This window comes from Colias philodice, chromosome 23 (genome assembly GCF_061535455.1).
Source record: "Colias philodice isolate Cphi_HAF_F1 chromosome 23, ilColPhil1 Martin Lab GWU primary, whole genome shotgun sequence".
In the NCBI taxonomy this organism is placed as follows: domain Eukaryota; kingdom Metazoa; phylum Arthropoda; class Insecta; order Lepidoptera; family Pieridae; genus Colias; species Colias philodice.
Genome location: NC_143108.1, coordinates 3395915 through 3412182, shown reverse-complemented (window position 1 = coordinate 3412182; position 16268 = coordinate 3395915). Strand labels below are relative to the sequence as shown.

At 32.8% G+C, this 16268-nt stretch overlaps 1 protein-coding gene and 2 pseudogenes across 3 annotated transcripts; all 3 read right to left on the bottom strand.

The window, feature by feature from the left end:
- Positions 1–230: 230 nt before the first annotated feature.
- Positions 231–3611, bottom strand: LOC149477962 (juvenile hormone esterase-like; annotated as a pseudogene). Its single transcript, XR_016317509.1, has 3 exons — positions 3041–3611; positions 793–2133; positions 231–417 (listed from the first exon to the last, which is right to left on the bottom strand). The product of XR_016317509.1 is annotated as a juvenile hormone esterase-like (transcript).
- A 630-nt stretch (positions 3612–4241) lies between these two features.
- Positions 4242–9145, bottom strand: LOC149477961 (juvenile hormone esterase-like; annotated as a pseudogene). Its single transcript, XR_016317507.1, has 3 exons — positions 9052–9145; positions 7615–8944; positions 4242–4509 (listed from the first exon to the last, which is right to left on the bottom strand). The product of XR_016317507.1 is annotated as a juvenile hormone esterase-like (transcript).
- Positions 9146–11129: 1984 nt separating this feature from the next.
- On the bottom strand, positions 11130–14314 carry LOC149477960 (juvenile hormone esterase-like). The gene is made up of 3 exons (XM_089709978.1): positions 14162–14314; positions 11959–13298; positions 11130–11377 (listed from the first exon to the last, which is right to left on the bottom strand). The coding sequence occupies exons 1-3, from the start codon at positions 14288–14290 to the stop codon at positions 11206–11208; spliced, it is 1641 nt and encodes a 546-aa protein (XP_089566104.1). The 5' UTR covers positions 14291–14314; the 3' UTR covers positions 11130–11205.
- Between the last annotated feature and the right edge of the window lie 1954 nt (positions 14315–16268).

Genomic DNA, 16268 nt, shown 5'->3' with positions numbered 1-16268 from the left:
CTGCGATTCTACACAGCTACCTAATTAAGTAATTACATAATTGATGTAGGTAGTTGATAACAAATCGCAGCAAGTCAACGACTATTAGCAAAGTGAAGGTAGTTGGGTCGAACGTCATATAAACAACGTCCGAGCCCCTAGGCACGATTCGTACGAATACATTGGTGTGGAAATGAAAGTCGCAAGTTATTTATTAATTTTTTTTAATAAGTAAATAATTTTTTAGGACAACTTTTGCTTAAACTCTAAGGCAGTCTTTGTGGATAATATTCCCTGAAAATTTCTTCCCAAAATCTCATTTCTTCATCATTTGGAGAAATGCCAGGTGTTAGTTGTTCTCCTATATCCAGATAATGTTGATTTTCTATAGTATACGGCTGCCACTTTACTCCTAAACTGTTATCAGGCGTTGGGTCACTAGAAATAAAGGTAGAAATATATATTTATTTGGTCAAGTAAAAGAAGCATAGTAAATTAAAAGAAAATATTATCTCGTATGAAAAGGTACCTCATAGATTAAAAATATTATATATAGATTTTATAGTTAATAAGGATTATTATCTTATATATAAAAATGAATCGCAAAATGTGTTGGTAAGCGCATAACTCGAGAACGGCTGAACCGATTTCGATAATTCTTTTTTTATTATATTCCTTGAAGTACGAGGATGGTTCTTATGTAGAGAAAACGTAAACATGTACCACGTGCGAAGCCGGGGCGGACCGCTAGTAGTAAATATTTTCTATTAGAAAATAAATGCAATTATGCAATGAATAATAATATTAGCTCACCCATATTTCGCAAAATTCGTCCACAATGTAGTAGCTTGATTTATCATTTTAAAGGTTTTGGATGTGGTGTCAACAGGTGGTAATCCCATTGAACAAGGGAAAAAATACATCAAATCATCGCCATGAGACACTGGAATCCTCCGTTCGTATATACATTCACAATCTTTTATAATGTGAGCAAAAATATTCCGCTCTGATTTACACGAAAACTTATACAAGTAAATTTTATTTTTGTTTGTCTTCGCACAGATTTTCTGCCAAGCTAAACTCGAATAGACGAAGAAATCCATAGTGAAGAATTTCAATAATTCGTCCAGATTCTTCTCCTTTCGCGCAAATACCGTGTCCTTCAAATAAACTTCTTAACTTTCTTGCCAAGTTCCATTTGTTGATCTGTCGGAAGATAATTTGCTATATAATCTTGAGGGACAAAGAACTGAGGAAGTCTATTGGCGTGATCGAACACAGCGTCAGGGTTGTGCACCCCAATGCAAAATATAAAACACCTTCGTCTTCCGTAAACCCGTTAATTACTTCCACACCCTCGTGGATACCTTTTCGAAAAGTTTCAATAACATTCCCTTCAAGGAAACATTCTTGGCCCTTGAATCGTTTTTCTGAAACAGCAGCAAAGAATATTTGGGGAGATAATTTAGCAATTTCAGTGTACGTAATTGGTGTCTTTTTCTTGACTAGACGCTCGGCTGGTTGATTTTTAAAGAAATCGAAAATATCTTTATCGTTTTTAGATTTGCAGCCTAATTCTCTTGCGAGAAGTATAGCTCTATCGCGAGCTCTGTAAGATTGCACCCATGCACTGAATAATGTTCCACTTTGGATTATAGCTCTCTTAAAAAAGCCTTTACTCATAGGCGAAACTAAATGTAGTGATACACTGGCCGCTCCAGCACTTTCACCATAAATTGTTACGTTGTCAGGATCGCCTCCAAAGTTTCTTATATTTTTCTGTACCCACCTAAGCGCAGCAACTTGGTCTTTCAATCCTGCGTTTCCAGGAATATCTTCAGTATCAAGGCAGAGGAATCCAAGTACTTCTAGTCTATAATTTATTGTAACCACGATGACATCGTGTCTTATTAAAAAATCTGGTCCAAACAGAAAGTCGTTTCCACTACCGCTCATGAAGGCACCGCCATGAATAAATACCATCACCGGTAGAGGCTTCAGAGGTTTCATGTCAGGTGTATATACATTTAAATAGAGACAATCTTCTTCGCCTTTATAAATCGGTGGTAGAGAAAATATATCGATTTGGCAACATTCTGGTCCATGAGCGGTTGCTTGTCGAACTCCCGACCATGGTTTTTTCGGTTTTGGCGCCTTGAAATGAAAATATTATTGACTTATTAATAATTGTACTTAGTTACTTTATATTTGATTTTTTAAAATAAAATAATAATGAAAAGAATATTTAAGTGTACTGGCCATAGAAATCTAAATAACAAGACACATAGAAGTGCTAGAATGTCATAATTCGTATGAAAACCGCTGTCGCCAAAATCAACACATTTAAACCGATAGCTAAACAGTACACACAAGTAAACTATGCCTTTTATTGGACAGCTTGATTTTAGTGAAAACTAACTTAAATATTAAATTAAGCTTTTTAATAATATTTATCCTAACGCACCAATTTACGGTTTATTTTAGAATAACATCCCTAAGCATATGACACGTTTTGTTTATTTTTGCTCCAATACGCAAAAATTCGGCTTTTCTACAACAGAGGTTGTCAATTTTCAATAGATATAACTTTGAACATAAACTCATAGAAATAAGGTTGAAATTTGTGTTAAACGTGATAATAAGAATGGTCATGGTCATGTGGCATGGTAACCACCTGAGCGGCGACAATGTCACGCGCGCTTACCACTTCTATTGCCTTGTTATTTAGATTTCTATGGTGCTGGCCCTCTCTTCTCAGATTGGCGATGCAGATGATAGAACTATGAATTTAAAAACAGCGGATTCTCAAGGAGATTATCGTAAGCATTCATAGTATCTACACATCTACTTGTTGCAAAGTTTCATTGATGAATGAATGAATTCATTCATGGCCTGAGATTGTATTACCTATCCGAACAAACCGTAACACTATAATAAATGAATGCACTTTCGTCTTTAAAATTTCATAAACAAATTTACTTGCATACACTGTACACATATGTTTAAGTGAAAAAAAAATTATTAACTTAAACCCGATAACATTTAACCACGACTTATTTACCTTAAATCTCAGGTCTCCCAGAGGAGGCTCAGCGTACGGAATACCTTTGAAACTAAAATAGGGTTTGCCGTAAACATTATCCACTTTACTACCCTCCAAGACCCCCTCATTTACTTTTACTTGGACCATTTCTTACAAGCATGTTCTGCTATGAAACACGGTAACCGAATGCTTTCAGAGGTCTATTTTATTTCTATCTGCATTTATCTAATCTAAACATTACCTACTCTATCGACATCGGACAGTTGCAGCGTCATTATCGAATTCATATTTTGGTAAATAAAGGTACCATGACACGGAATTTTTGCCCACACCATGACTTGCAATCTTCCAACTGTATATTTATGTATGTATTAGATAAATATTTTCACGAGGTTTTCCTTATATTATTAAGACATAGGTATCTATTGATAAGAAAAAAAAAATATGCCTTGCTATTTAACCCTAAGAAGGATCGGATTTAGAGGTCGAGAGGCTTCGGAAAGGAGTTGAGGAGAAGAATAAGATTTTTTTAAGAATTTATACATATTTGTTTCTACTTTGTATAAATTTGGAAGATTATAAAATTGGATTATGAAACGAACATTTACGGAATATCTTCGATTCAATTGAATTTGGCGACGCTCTATCTTCAAAAAATAAATGTTTTTGGGTAATTTCTTACATTGTGTAATTATTGCTACAACATTTTATTACTTCAATGGTGGCGAGCACCGATAGGTATTACCTAATTATTATTTATTATGTAATTGTTTAATTATATACCTATCAATAGAAGATAATATTAACCAAAGATTAGATAGAAGTTATGTTAGTTACAAAATTATTGGAAATAAATCGCATGATTCATAATGAAGAATTTGCTATTAACCTGCTATAGATCGTGTAAAAATGATGAATAGTGCAATGACGTATCTAAAAATAAACTTATCAGAGACAATATTAAATTTGAAAAGGCTAACGACTTATAAACGATAAGCCGAGCGTCTCTCTCACGCGTATAAAAATTACAACTCGCTCGCTTGCTTACGCTCATCGGACAATTACCTGACTTTCTTTCATTAATTTATCTAATTATAGGTATAATATCTAAGGAATAGCTAGAATTGTATAGTAATAATTGTGTTTAAAGGGAAAAACTCTGGAAGTATTATATTTAAATGAATAAAAACTAATAAGGTAGTTATGTAGGTACTTTAATTTTATATAGATGTAACTACATACTTAACTTATTTCAAAAAATTTGACATTTGAAAAATTGTTTTACACATTTTTAAGTAGGTATACATTTTTCCTTTCAAGGTAGTTTTTGTGGGTAGTATTCTCTATAAATATCTTCCCAAAAGTTAATTTCCTCCTCATTTGGCGATACTCCAGGTATTAGTTTTTCTCCAATATCCAAATAGGACTGGTTTTCTAGTGTATACGGCTGCCATTTTACCCCTAAGCTGTCATCAGGTGTTGGATTCCTAAAAATAAAATATAAGTTACATATTATTATTGAACTAGTTAGTTAGTTAACTGAAAATACGAAAAATTTATTAGAGTTAAGGGCTTGGTCTAGTAGTGCAAACAAATGCAATATGCATCCTGTCATCCTATATGTAAATAATACAAATGTACTAAGGGAAAGTTGCTCCACTTAATTTTTAAAAATTAAATCATTCGTATGCATAATTTAATATTCGTAATAAGTACCAAAAATGACAATTTGAAACAATTTTCGTGAAAATTACACTGGGTGATTTTTTTTTTATCAGTACACAAAATTTGCGAATACTTTCTATTGATATCTTCAACTTCATGTTTATATAACTGATCAACTTTTACAAAGAAATTTGGACGAAATATAAAAAAAAATAAGCTTTCCATACAAAATGCATAACTCTATACATTTTTTTCGACCTAAGTTTCTTAGTGAAAGTTGTTCAGTTTAACTAATAAAACGGATAAACAAATTTTGTATATAATAAAAAAAATGTAATGTTTGTGTTAAAAAATTATTAAATAGAAAAATACACAGATGAAAACAAAAGTTATTTATTTCTGACTAGCTTCCGCCCGCGACTCCGTCCGCGCGGATGTCACTTCGCGTCTTCTACAGATTTATTATACATATTATGTATAATATATAGATTTATATTGATAAACCTAATAAATCTTTTGCTAGCATTCTGATGCTTTATCGGTTGCACTGGATTTATCTCTTTTTTTTTTCAATCGCTTGAATGATATAGGATGGGTCCTTGATGGACATCGAATGCTGAAGTCTCGAATCAATCAATTCTGACAGTAGGCAATTTATGTAAAATCTTGATAATGGTCCATCATTTTATTTTGCCTAAACGTTACATACTTTTTTATATATTCTATTTTTAACGAATTATTCACTCCAGCCAAACAGCAAATAAGCAGACTTCTGCTTCTGCAACGTTTAGTTGTCCCTGAATTTAGAAAAAATAGTCATGATTCTTATCTATGACAAAAGTGTTATTTTTTGCATTGTATTTCAAATATTAAATTTTTTTTTAACCGCATCTTCCGCATTCATGTCTTTTGCCGGAATTAGACATTTAACTTCTACTAGTCCCATTTTCCCTTTTTGATATGGGAGTGTATAAAGTAATTTTTTTAGATATTTCTCGTTATACTTTTAAAAAGTTATTATTATCATTTTGCTCATTAGGTATAGTAATTTCGATATCAGTTTTAAGTTTTTTGATACCTGCAATAATAACGTCATAATCGCCTGCACATACTTATCGATTACACCCTGTATACAATCCACCATCCACATTCATAATGTTTTCCTGTCCTCCTCTCCTTTACGCTGTTCACCGATACATTTTAAATGAGTAAATCTGCTACCACTGAAGGATGTTTCATTGTGATCAGCAAATTTTCACCACTGTTGTAGATTATTTGTTTTTCATTTTTAATCAGCAATTGGGAATCATCAGTTTTGTTTTTTGCAGATTGGTGATGTACCCTAACAATACGTCGAAAAGGGAAAGCATCAACGAATTATCGTTTTCGTCCTCTTTTTTTATTCTTCGCGTCTCTGTTACTTCTGTTTGTTTAGTTCTCAACACCCACTGAATTTTCTATGTTATTGTGATCTTCCATTACATCTGAGTTTTGATGATGTGATGATAATCCATTCGTTTTAATATTGGTACTTAGAGTTGGTAGACTAAACTAGAAATGGCGGACTAAATTTGTCAGCGCGTCTGTAAGATCAGAATATAAAACCATCATCCTGTATTTAAGTTACAAAATTAATAATCAAACAAAATGCCGCTACGTTGAAAATGACTAGAAGAAAAAATTAAAACACCTCGGATCAATTTTGGAGTAAACAAATCATTTTCCCCGTATGGGGATTTCCCCGGATGAACTTGGGAAGTTCAAGTTCTCAATACAAGTTTATATTATATTTCGTATTTCTCAAACGAAAAATAAACATTTTTGGAACTTCAAAAAAATTATATTATAAGAAAATTTATGAGCTTACTTTAGTTTTAAAGAAATATACATCCCTTTACTGACACCCCGTAAAATAAAGAAATTGTTGCCAATCACCTTTGCAATCTATTTGGTTTCATTAACTTTATGTTCGAAGATAATTTTTTTTCTAGTAGTTACACGCGTATTTTTTTCGTTTATTTTCCATATCGAAATCAAATGTTTAAAAATACGAATATTTGCACAAAACTAAGATAAAAATAATCAATTAACAAAAATATTAAATTTAATGAAGTAGAGCAACTTTCACTTCGGTATGAAGAAAAATCGAGCGTAGAGCACACGTCAGAACGCTCCGGCCCAAGGAGCGCGACTAAAGAAATTCGCTAGGATTTTTCCTAATTATTTTAAATATTTTTTTAATATTTAAAGAATTATCAAAATTCAAAAAAAAATTTTTTTAAAGGATTAATACTCATTGGTCTTCAACCAACTCGAATAAATTAATGGAAAAAATAACTTTTAGCAGTATTTATCAATAGATTTTGTAAGGCAAAAAATGGGAAATTTAATGAATTTATAACGTTCTAATTAAGAAAATCATAAGTTTTTCGGCAATTGTATTCAGCAGTTTTTAATAACGACTATATAAGGATAATAATGCGCTGATCAGATTGTGTAAATTGTAATCGGTTGCAACGTAGTGAGTGCACAAACTTAGCTCGAAATGTCTTTGGGGGAAAGAGACTTATCTTGAAGGCCTGATTAAGGTAACATAAAGTAACTTTATAAATGTGAAAAAATTCACGCGCATTGCATATATAACACTAATTGATAAACAAGAAAAAAAAATTCAGTTTATCATTTCATTAGCCGGGAAAAAATTGTCAAATAACTTGTTGAAAACGCAATTTTGCTAGACTGCAGCCTTAAGAATAATTCTCTAAGAAAAACTATTAGTTAAACCTTTTTTCAATACAATTTTCCCAGGTATAAACCACCTAAATACACCTAAATCTCTCTGCATCTACTAACGGCAATATCTTTATGTTATACGTTATACGTTATGTTATAGGTACGTGTTTATGTACATAATATTTACAACTTACCCGTATCTCGCAAAATTTGTCCACAATTTTGTTACTTGGTCAATCATCTGAAACGTTTTGGAGTTCATATCAACTGGTGGTAAAATACTTGAACCCGGGAAAAGATAGGTCAGGTCATCTGCATGAGCCACTGGGATTCTACGGTCATATATCAATTCGGATCCTTTTTCAAAGCGAGCGAAAACATTCCTCTCAGATTTACATGTAAATTCATACAAATAAATATTGTTTTTGTTTCTCTTTGCACATATTTTTTGCCACGCTGTACTGGAGTAGACAAACAAATTCATACCAAAGAATTTCAGTAAATCGTCAAGATTATCTTCCTTACGTGCAGATGCATCTTTCAAATAATATTTCTTGACTTTCTTGCCAAGTTCAATCTGTTGGTCAATGGAAATATGATTAGCGATATCATAAGGAACAAAGAATTCTGCGAATTGGCGTGATTGAAAACATCATCAATATCACATCCCATCATAAATAATAAAACTCCTTCGTCTTCTGTGTATCCATTGATTACTTCAACGCCCTCGTGGATGCCGTTTCGGAAAAGATCTAGTAAGTTTCCTTCAAGAAAGCATTCTTGATCACTGAATTTTTTTTCTGAGACAACAGAAAAATACACTTTGGGTGAAAGTTTAGCAAGTTCTGTGTATGTTATAGGTACTTGTACGTTAACAAGACGTTCAACTGGTTGATTTTTGAAAAATTCGTAAATTTCTTTATCGTTCTTCGAATTGCATCCTAATTCTTTAGCAAGAAGAAGAGCTCTATCGCGCGCTCCGTAAGGTTCCACTAATGAGCTGACCATTGTTCCACTTTGCATTATGGCTCTTTTAAAGAGACCTTTACTCATGGGTGATATTAAGTGCAGCGATACACTAGCCGAACCAGCACTTTCACCAAAAATCGTTACATTGTCGGGATCACCTCCAAAATTTCGTATGTTATTCTGCACCCACCTAAGCGCAGCAACTTGATCTTTCAATCCTGCGTTCCCAGGAATATCTTCAGTATCAAGACACAGGAATCCAAGTACTTCGAGGCGATAGTTTAGAGTGACGAGAATAACATCGTGTCTTATTAAAAATTCAGGTCCGTAAAAAGCGTCATTTCCGCTTCCACTCATGAAAGCACCCCCATGTATAAACACCATCACAGGCAGATACTTTTGCGGTTGAATATCAGGAGTATATACATTTAAATAAAGGCAGTCTTCTTCTCCTGTATTAACTGGTGGTCTGGAGAAGACGTCATATTGAAAACATATAGGGCCGTGTTCCTTTGCCTGGCGAACACCTGTCCATGGTTGTTTGGGTTTTGGCGCCTAGAAAGATAATATATACAGTTTTTTCCATAAATGGCAAGTTTTGTTTATATCTTTGGCGTACACCATTCATAATTAATATGATATAATGTATTGACACTACCTACCTTAAATCTTAGATCTCCAATAGGAGGCTCTGCGTACGGAATGCCTTTGAAGCTAAAGAAGGGCTTGCCGTAAGCATTTTCAACAGCACTGCCCTCTAACACTCCCTCATTTACTCTTACTTTCATTATACTGTATTGGAAAACAACAACAACGACAACGTATTGAAGTCGAATTTTATTTCTACATACTTATCTAATCTTTAAATTAATAATATCGCCACCATCAACTGTATCTTCAGTATCTTTGAGTTGTTTTTTGGTTGTATGTCGCAATATATTTTACATCATGTTGTGTCCGATATTTAAAAATTATCAAATACTTATAAGCCATAATTCATATCCAACTAGTGGCACTAATATAATATGTATTTTGATTATTTTTCTACTCAAATGCTCATCGAATGTATACATAGATTGATTATAGTTATAGACAAGATTAGAAATGAAACATTCTTACTGATTAGAATTGTGAATTCCTCTTTCTATATAGTTATTCATTTTGTAACTCTATCAATAAATTATATAAAATAAATAAAATAAAATAAAAAAAAAATAAAAAAAAAAAATAAAAAGCCTTTATTGTTGATCTTAATTTAAATTACAAAACTTTTCTAAGTATGCCTCAGAACTAATTACTATGTACTAACATTTAACTAATTATACTTTATAAACTCAACAATTTAATTTATATTTAAGTGATTTTAGTTCGGCAAACGGTAGTTACTCCTCAACTTGTCTTCCGACAAAGGCCTCCTCTAAAGATCGCCATTCTGTTCTGTCCCTAGCCTTTCGAGTCCACATTGGACCTGCTATTTTCCGAATACCATCTTCCCACCTTGTAAGTTGTCTTCCTCTGTTCCTTTTGCAGTCTATCGGGTACCATTCTGTTACTTGTCTAGTCCATTTTTCCTTCTTCTCTCTTATCATATGGCCTGTCCATTTCCACTTTAGTTGTTTGTATGTTATATATGCATTCTTGAATTTAGTTTTACTTTTGATGTCTTTTAGTTTTTCTCGATCTTTTCTCTTAACCCCTATTGTACTGCGCTCAATTCCATTTTGACAAACTTTTATTTTGTTTGCCAGTTGTTCTGTCAATGCCCATGTTTGGCACCCGTATAGCAAACATGGTAAAATACACATATTAAATACCTTTCTTTTTTCTTTCATTGGCATGTCTTTGTTCTTCATAACTTCGCTTAGCGACCAGTATCTTTTCCAGGTGTTAGCTATTCTTCTTTCTATTTCCTTTTTCATGCAGTCTTCGGTAGATATTAGTTGTCCTAAGTAAACATACTCATGTACATATTCTATTCCCACTCCGTCTAATGTTATGGTATCATTTTGTGTAGAATTTGACATAATTTTAGTTTTCATTAAATTCATCGTTAGGCCTGCCTTTGCACTTTCTTCAGCTAATTGTTGCAGCATTGATTGTAATGTCTTTGGGCTTTCCGAGAAAATAATTATGTCATCTGCAAAACGTAAGTGGCTCAGGTATTCGCCGTTTATATTTAATCCTTGATTCTTCCAATCCATTTTCCTAAATATTGTTTCTAAGACTGCTGAGAATAATTTAGGAGAGATAGGGTCTCCTTGGCGTACGCCTCTTCTGATGGGAAATTCTTGGCCAATAGTTTCAAGCTTAACTTGCGCTGTGCTCTTGGTGTATACGTTTTGGAGAATTCGTAAGTATTTTGGTTGTACGCCCTGCGTTTTTAGTGCCATCCATATAAAGTCGTGTTCTAGCGTGTCAAATGCTTTATTAAAATCAACAAACCCTAGATAGTAAGTCTTGTTATATTCTTTATATTTTTGCAATATTTGTCTAAGGGTGTGAATGTGGTCTATAGTGGAAAAATTTCGACGAAAGCCAGCCTGTATATGTAATAAATTATATAGTAATTATTAAATTCAAAATCAGAGGAGCTTTTACCTAGTGTTCCATAAATGAAACCACAAAAAATGTTTAAAATATTTATTAAAGGACCACATATTATAAATAAACACCAATTAACATAAAATCGTCTGTTTATCCTAAACAAATTACGCTCATGACAGACATTGCATAAATACATACGTCTTTCCTTTTATATTTCGCAATATTTTACACGAATCTTATTGGAAATCCCGTTTATGTTTGGGTAAGTACTGTTAACACAATTTTTGCGGACAATACTCTCTATACAAATGTTCCCAAAACTGCATTTGTTCTTCATCTGGTGCTACCCGAGGTGTTAGCTTCTCTCCAATGTCCAAATAATGTTTTTGTTCTGATGTATATGGAAGCCATTGTGCTCCTAAACTATCATCAGGCGTAGGGTTCCTTAAACACATTTTTTACACATTATAATAATCACTTTGGAAATTATCATCATCATCATCAGCATCAGTCAATATACGTTCCCACTGTAGGAACACAAGCCTTTTATTGGAAATTATAGAATTGTAAAAAAATAATTACCTATACTTTTTTCTTTCAATCCCCTAATGGATTGGCGTGATTATTCAAAGAAATTACTCAGAAATAAAAGAATCAATTAAGATATTAATATGATAAAAAATAAATAAGGAATAAGACTGTTACAAATAATTTCATGTTCGTGTAATCACTGTAAAGTAGTTTTCGCATACCCATAATAACTATAACTACTTTTGACTGCAAAACCAATGAAATACGTTTTGAGTCTTGGCTGTCACAGATATGAGATATACCTACCTAATAATAGTGCGTCAAATATTATACAATTTACTTCGAATGAAGGTCAATATTTTTGTCAATAGATGACAAATCGAGTTACAGTTTCAGACTTTTACCATGCTTTTACCCTACCTACTACTAGCTTCAAATTGCACTTAACAGGGTACGGTAACCCCCCAGGGTCCATAATAATATTATAGACTTACCCATATTTAGCAAAATTTGTCCACAATTTGGTAACTTGTTCAATCATTTTATAGGTTTTGGAATCCACCTTGACTTCTGGTAGATCATTTGTAAAAGGAAATAGATAAAATAAATCATCAATATGCGATACAGGAATTCTTTGTTCATATATGAAACTGCATCCTATCGTATGAGCGAAAATGTTCCTCTCAGATTTACATGAAAATTTATATAAATAAATTTTATTTTTGCCTCTCTTTGCACATAAACTTTGCCAAGTTAGGGAGCCATGTATGAAGTAATACATACTCAAGAATCTTAATAATTCATCAAAATTACGTTCCTTGTTTACAAATTGATCTTTTAAATAATATTGCTTAACCTTTTTTCCAAGGGCCATTTGTTGAACAACGGGAACATGGTTCATTATGTCGTGAGGCACAAAGAATTGTGTAAACTGACTGGCTTGTTCAAACACCTTATCAGGATGACAGCCCAATGCGAAATAGACAATACCCTCATCCTCTGTGTATCCATTCATTACTTCTACTCCTTCATGAATACCATTGCCAGTTCGCATAAGGTCGAAGAAGTCCCCTTCAATGAAACTTTCTTGACCCTTGAATTTTTTTTCTGAAACGATACCAAAGCAAACATGGGGAAATAATTTAGCGATTTCAGTGAAAATTATAGATACTTTTTTATTCACCAGGTTCTCAGCTGGTTGATTTTTGAAAAACTCAAATATCTCCTTATCATTGTTGCATTCGCATCCTAATTCTTTGGCTAAGAGAATAGCTCTGTCCCGCGCTCCATATGTTTGAACCCACGGACTAAGTGATGTTCCGCTTTGCGTTATAGCTCTTTTAAATAGCCCTTTACTGATCGGTGAAACCAAGTGAGCCGATACGCTGGCTGCTCCAGCACTTTCACCAAAAATAGTTACATTGTCAGGATTGCCTCCGAAGTTCCTTATATTATTCTGCACCCACCTAAGCGCAGCGACTTGGTCTTTCATTCCTGCGTTTCCAGGAATATCTTCGGTGTCAAGACATAGGAAGCCAAGTATATCGAGACGATAATTTATTGTCACCAGAATTACATCATGTTTTATCAGAAATTCGGGTCCATAATGTTCGTAATTTCCGCTGCCACACATAAACCCACCACCGTGAATGAACACCATTACGGGAAGTGGGTTTTCTGGTTCAATATTAGGAGTATATACATTTAGATACAGGCAATCCTCTTCACCCTTGAATTTTGGCGACTGTGTAAATAAAACATCCATTTGGCAGCTTTCTGGGCCGTGTTCTTTTGCTTCTCGAACTCCATTCCATGGCGTTTTAGGTTTCGGTGCCTAGAAAGACAAATATAAACATTTACCATCGAAAAGTTTAATTAATGTTAAGTATACAACAACAATCCACTTGGACTTTGGGACTTTGGAGGTCTTCCTTGTCATTCTGATAAAGCAAAGAAGATTGCTATTACCTGGCGGATATTCGTTCTACATATTTTGCAAAGCAATCACAACCTACTGGGTACTTATCGTGAACATAGAATCTTGAAATTAAAATCTAAATCTTGAAAAAAGTTTTACTAAACGTTAACTATGATCTTTAAATTGTACTCATGCTTGCGATATATATGTTAACAAATTTAAATTAATAATTTATATATGTAAAATTTAATTAATGTTTACTGTATATGACTGAATGTGTTTTTATATTTTAAGAATGTAAATTTCAGTGGATACTTTGCTGATATATGTATAGTATTTTGTTTTTTAATTTTAAGAAACACTGTATTGTTTGTTTCCCAAAGACAAATAAATAAATAAATATGAAGCAACGCCTTATTGCACAGATAAAGGAAGAATAATTGTGAAAACTGAAAAGCTCAAATTTATTGTTGCAACGTATAACAAAGACAGGTTTGTTCGGAACCTTCCGTGCACGAGTCCGACTCGCACTTGGCTGGTGTTTTATTAAAACAGTTCTTGTAGTACAGTTAGGAAAAGGCCAAGTTACATATTTTAACTAAGGTTGTAAGAGCTTGTCGAGTTAAGATGATAAGATTTTAGACTCACAAGCTTTGTTATACACTAGATCTAATAACTTTCCAGTTGGGACTGGCAACATTTTACACGTTAAATATGTTCTTCAAAAAATATGCGTTATGCATTTATGAAAAAAAAAAAACAGTTGCAATATTCGTTACCTTAAATCTCAAATCTCCTACAGGAGGCTCAGCGTATGGAATACCTTTGAAACTGAAATAGGGTTTGCCGTAAACATTATCCACTTTACAACCCTCCAACACCCCTTCATTGACTTTAATTCGAACCATTATTTCTTTATAAAACGTGCGATCGTACTAGAGAATACAAGAAAAATGTAATAATAGCTCATTTAATTGTTATTTTTATCTAATCGACAAGCCTAGACAAATGGCACAAAAGAGCAGGGCCGGGTTAACCCTATCAGGGCCCTTAATAAATACAATTCTCGGGCCCCTATTCTTATAGACTCGTGGGTTGATAAAATAAGAAAGAACCTGATTTCTTTTAAATTTTGAATCATAATTTGAAAGCGGTGAAGCAAAAGTAAATAAACTAGATAGGTTGTAGTAAGTACATGGTATAACAGGTCTAATTAAGTATTTAGAAAAACAAGTTAATGGAACGTTGGCATGGTTTTGAGCTTTTATTTTTACATGGATTCAGATTCTTATTTATATTTTTCTTCAAAAGCGAACACGAGCCAAACAAAATTTCTTGAAAGCCTATCGCTAGATTATCGAACGCTCTTATCTTGGCTTTGGCTTGGCAATAGTTAATCCTATATGGAAAAATGACAGAACTATATAGGTCGTCAACACCATCACTACCCATACTGAAAAATATACGGCTTTAGGACTTCGTGGTAACCCTCTAGATCAATCAATTTTCAAAATATACTAATGCTTATCGGGTTTATAATTGTTTCATTGATACCTTAAAACATTACTGCTTTCGAATTAGTTTAATCTATGCAATACAGTCCTGCTTCCTGCTGCTACATAATATTATAAACGCAACAATTTAAATAAATGGATGTTTGTTTCTGCATCAAGCAATGACCGTAATGTTTATATATCTGTGCAATAACGTCGAATGTGATTGTAATTTAATGTATGAATAAGGAGTTTAACATTATAATATTCATTATACTCTTGAATGCTTCATAAAAACAATCACATTGCAGGATTAACTTTCCTAGCTTATTTTTGTAAAATAAATATTTTTTTTAAGAGTACTTAATACTAATTTGTAGATATATGTTTTGTAGACAAAACAATAGGCGAATATAATAGTATTAATTGTATGAATTAAAAAGTGAATTTTCTAAATAAATATTAACCTAATAGAGATAAAAATCGGGTCGAAGGGTCGATAATATGTACATACATAGTAAGTACCTAGTAGATAAAAATTGCCTATAATATGATACCTCCTTATCTAAAACTTGTGTAAAACTTTATTTATTATTGGGCCTTATCTATTATATAATTCGATGTAAATATTGTGTTAGTTTGTAAATTGTAGGTAAGCTAGTCCTGTGAGTCAGAAAGTATTAGCTAAGAAAATTTGTTTAGATAGTCGTATAATTTTTCTAAACACGCTTATAATTATAGGTATTAGTTTAACCTGTATTTTTAACCGACTCTTTAAGTATCGATTCTGATTTTTGACTAAGCTTTGAACATTTATCAAGGATCGGTGAAAATTTAATAATTTCATTTGTTTGCGTGTGTTTCTTAATTTTAACCTGTGAAGAAATGAAGAATGTCAATCTCTCTGTAGTATTCTAGTTCCTTCATAAATCTTAACACGCATAATTTGAATCCTAGATAATATGTGTGAATATTTTGAACGATTTGATTGTTTGTAACTTTTGTGAAAACTAAGTACTTGACTGATTTTAAAAATTATTTTCTATTATAATCAGAAATCTATATCATAAGTATATCTCTATCTTTTCCAAGAGTGAATTTTATACGTAAAACAAAAACAAAAAAGAAAACAATTATTAGGTACCTACAATCTCACTGCTCACAGGCCTCAATTATCTCCTTTAATTGTAACAAAGGTCATGGCATTAAATAACAGACAATAGCTTTTATTTGGACAGAATAATGATAGTACCTACACTCTATGAGATAAAACCGCTACGGAAGTTTAAACAAAAACAACATAAAAAGAGCGTATGTGCCGAGCACACGTGTCAGAACCAGAAGTGAAACTTCTTAAGACAAGAATCAAAGAGACCAAAATCGTCGACATACT

Coding starts and splice junctions, on each gene's coding strand:
- LOC149477960 (XM_089709978.1), bottom strand. CDS start 14,290: ATGGTTCGAATTAAAGTCAATGAAGGGGTGTTGGAGGGTTGTAAAGTG. Junction 13,299..14,161: donor TAGGAGATTTGAGATTTAAG/GTAACGAATATT, acceptor TTGTCTTTCTAG/GCACCGAAACCTAAAACGCC. Junction 11,378..11,958: donor ACAAATTTTGCTAAATATGG/GTAAGTCTATAA, acceptor AATGTGTTTAAG/GAACCCTACGCCTGATGATA.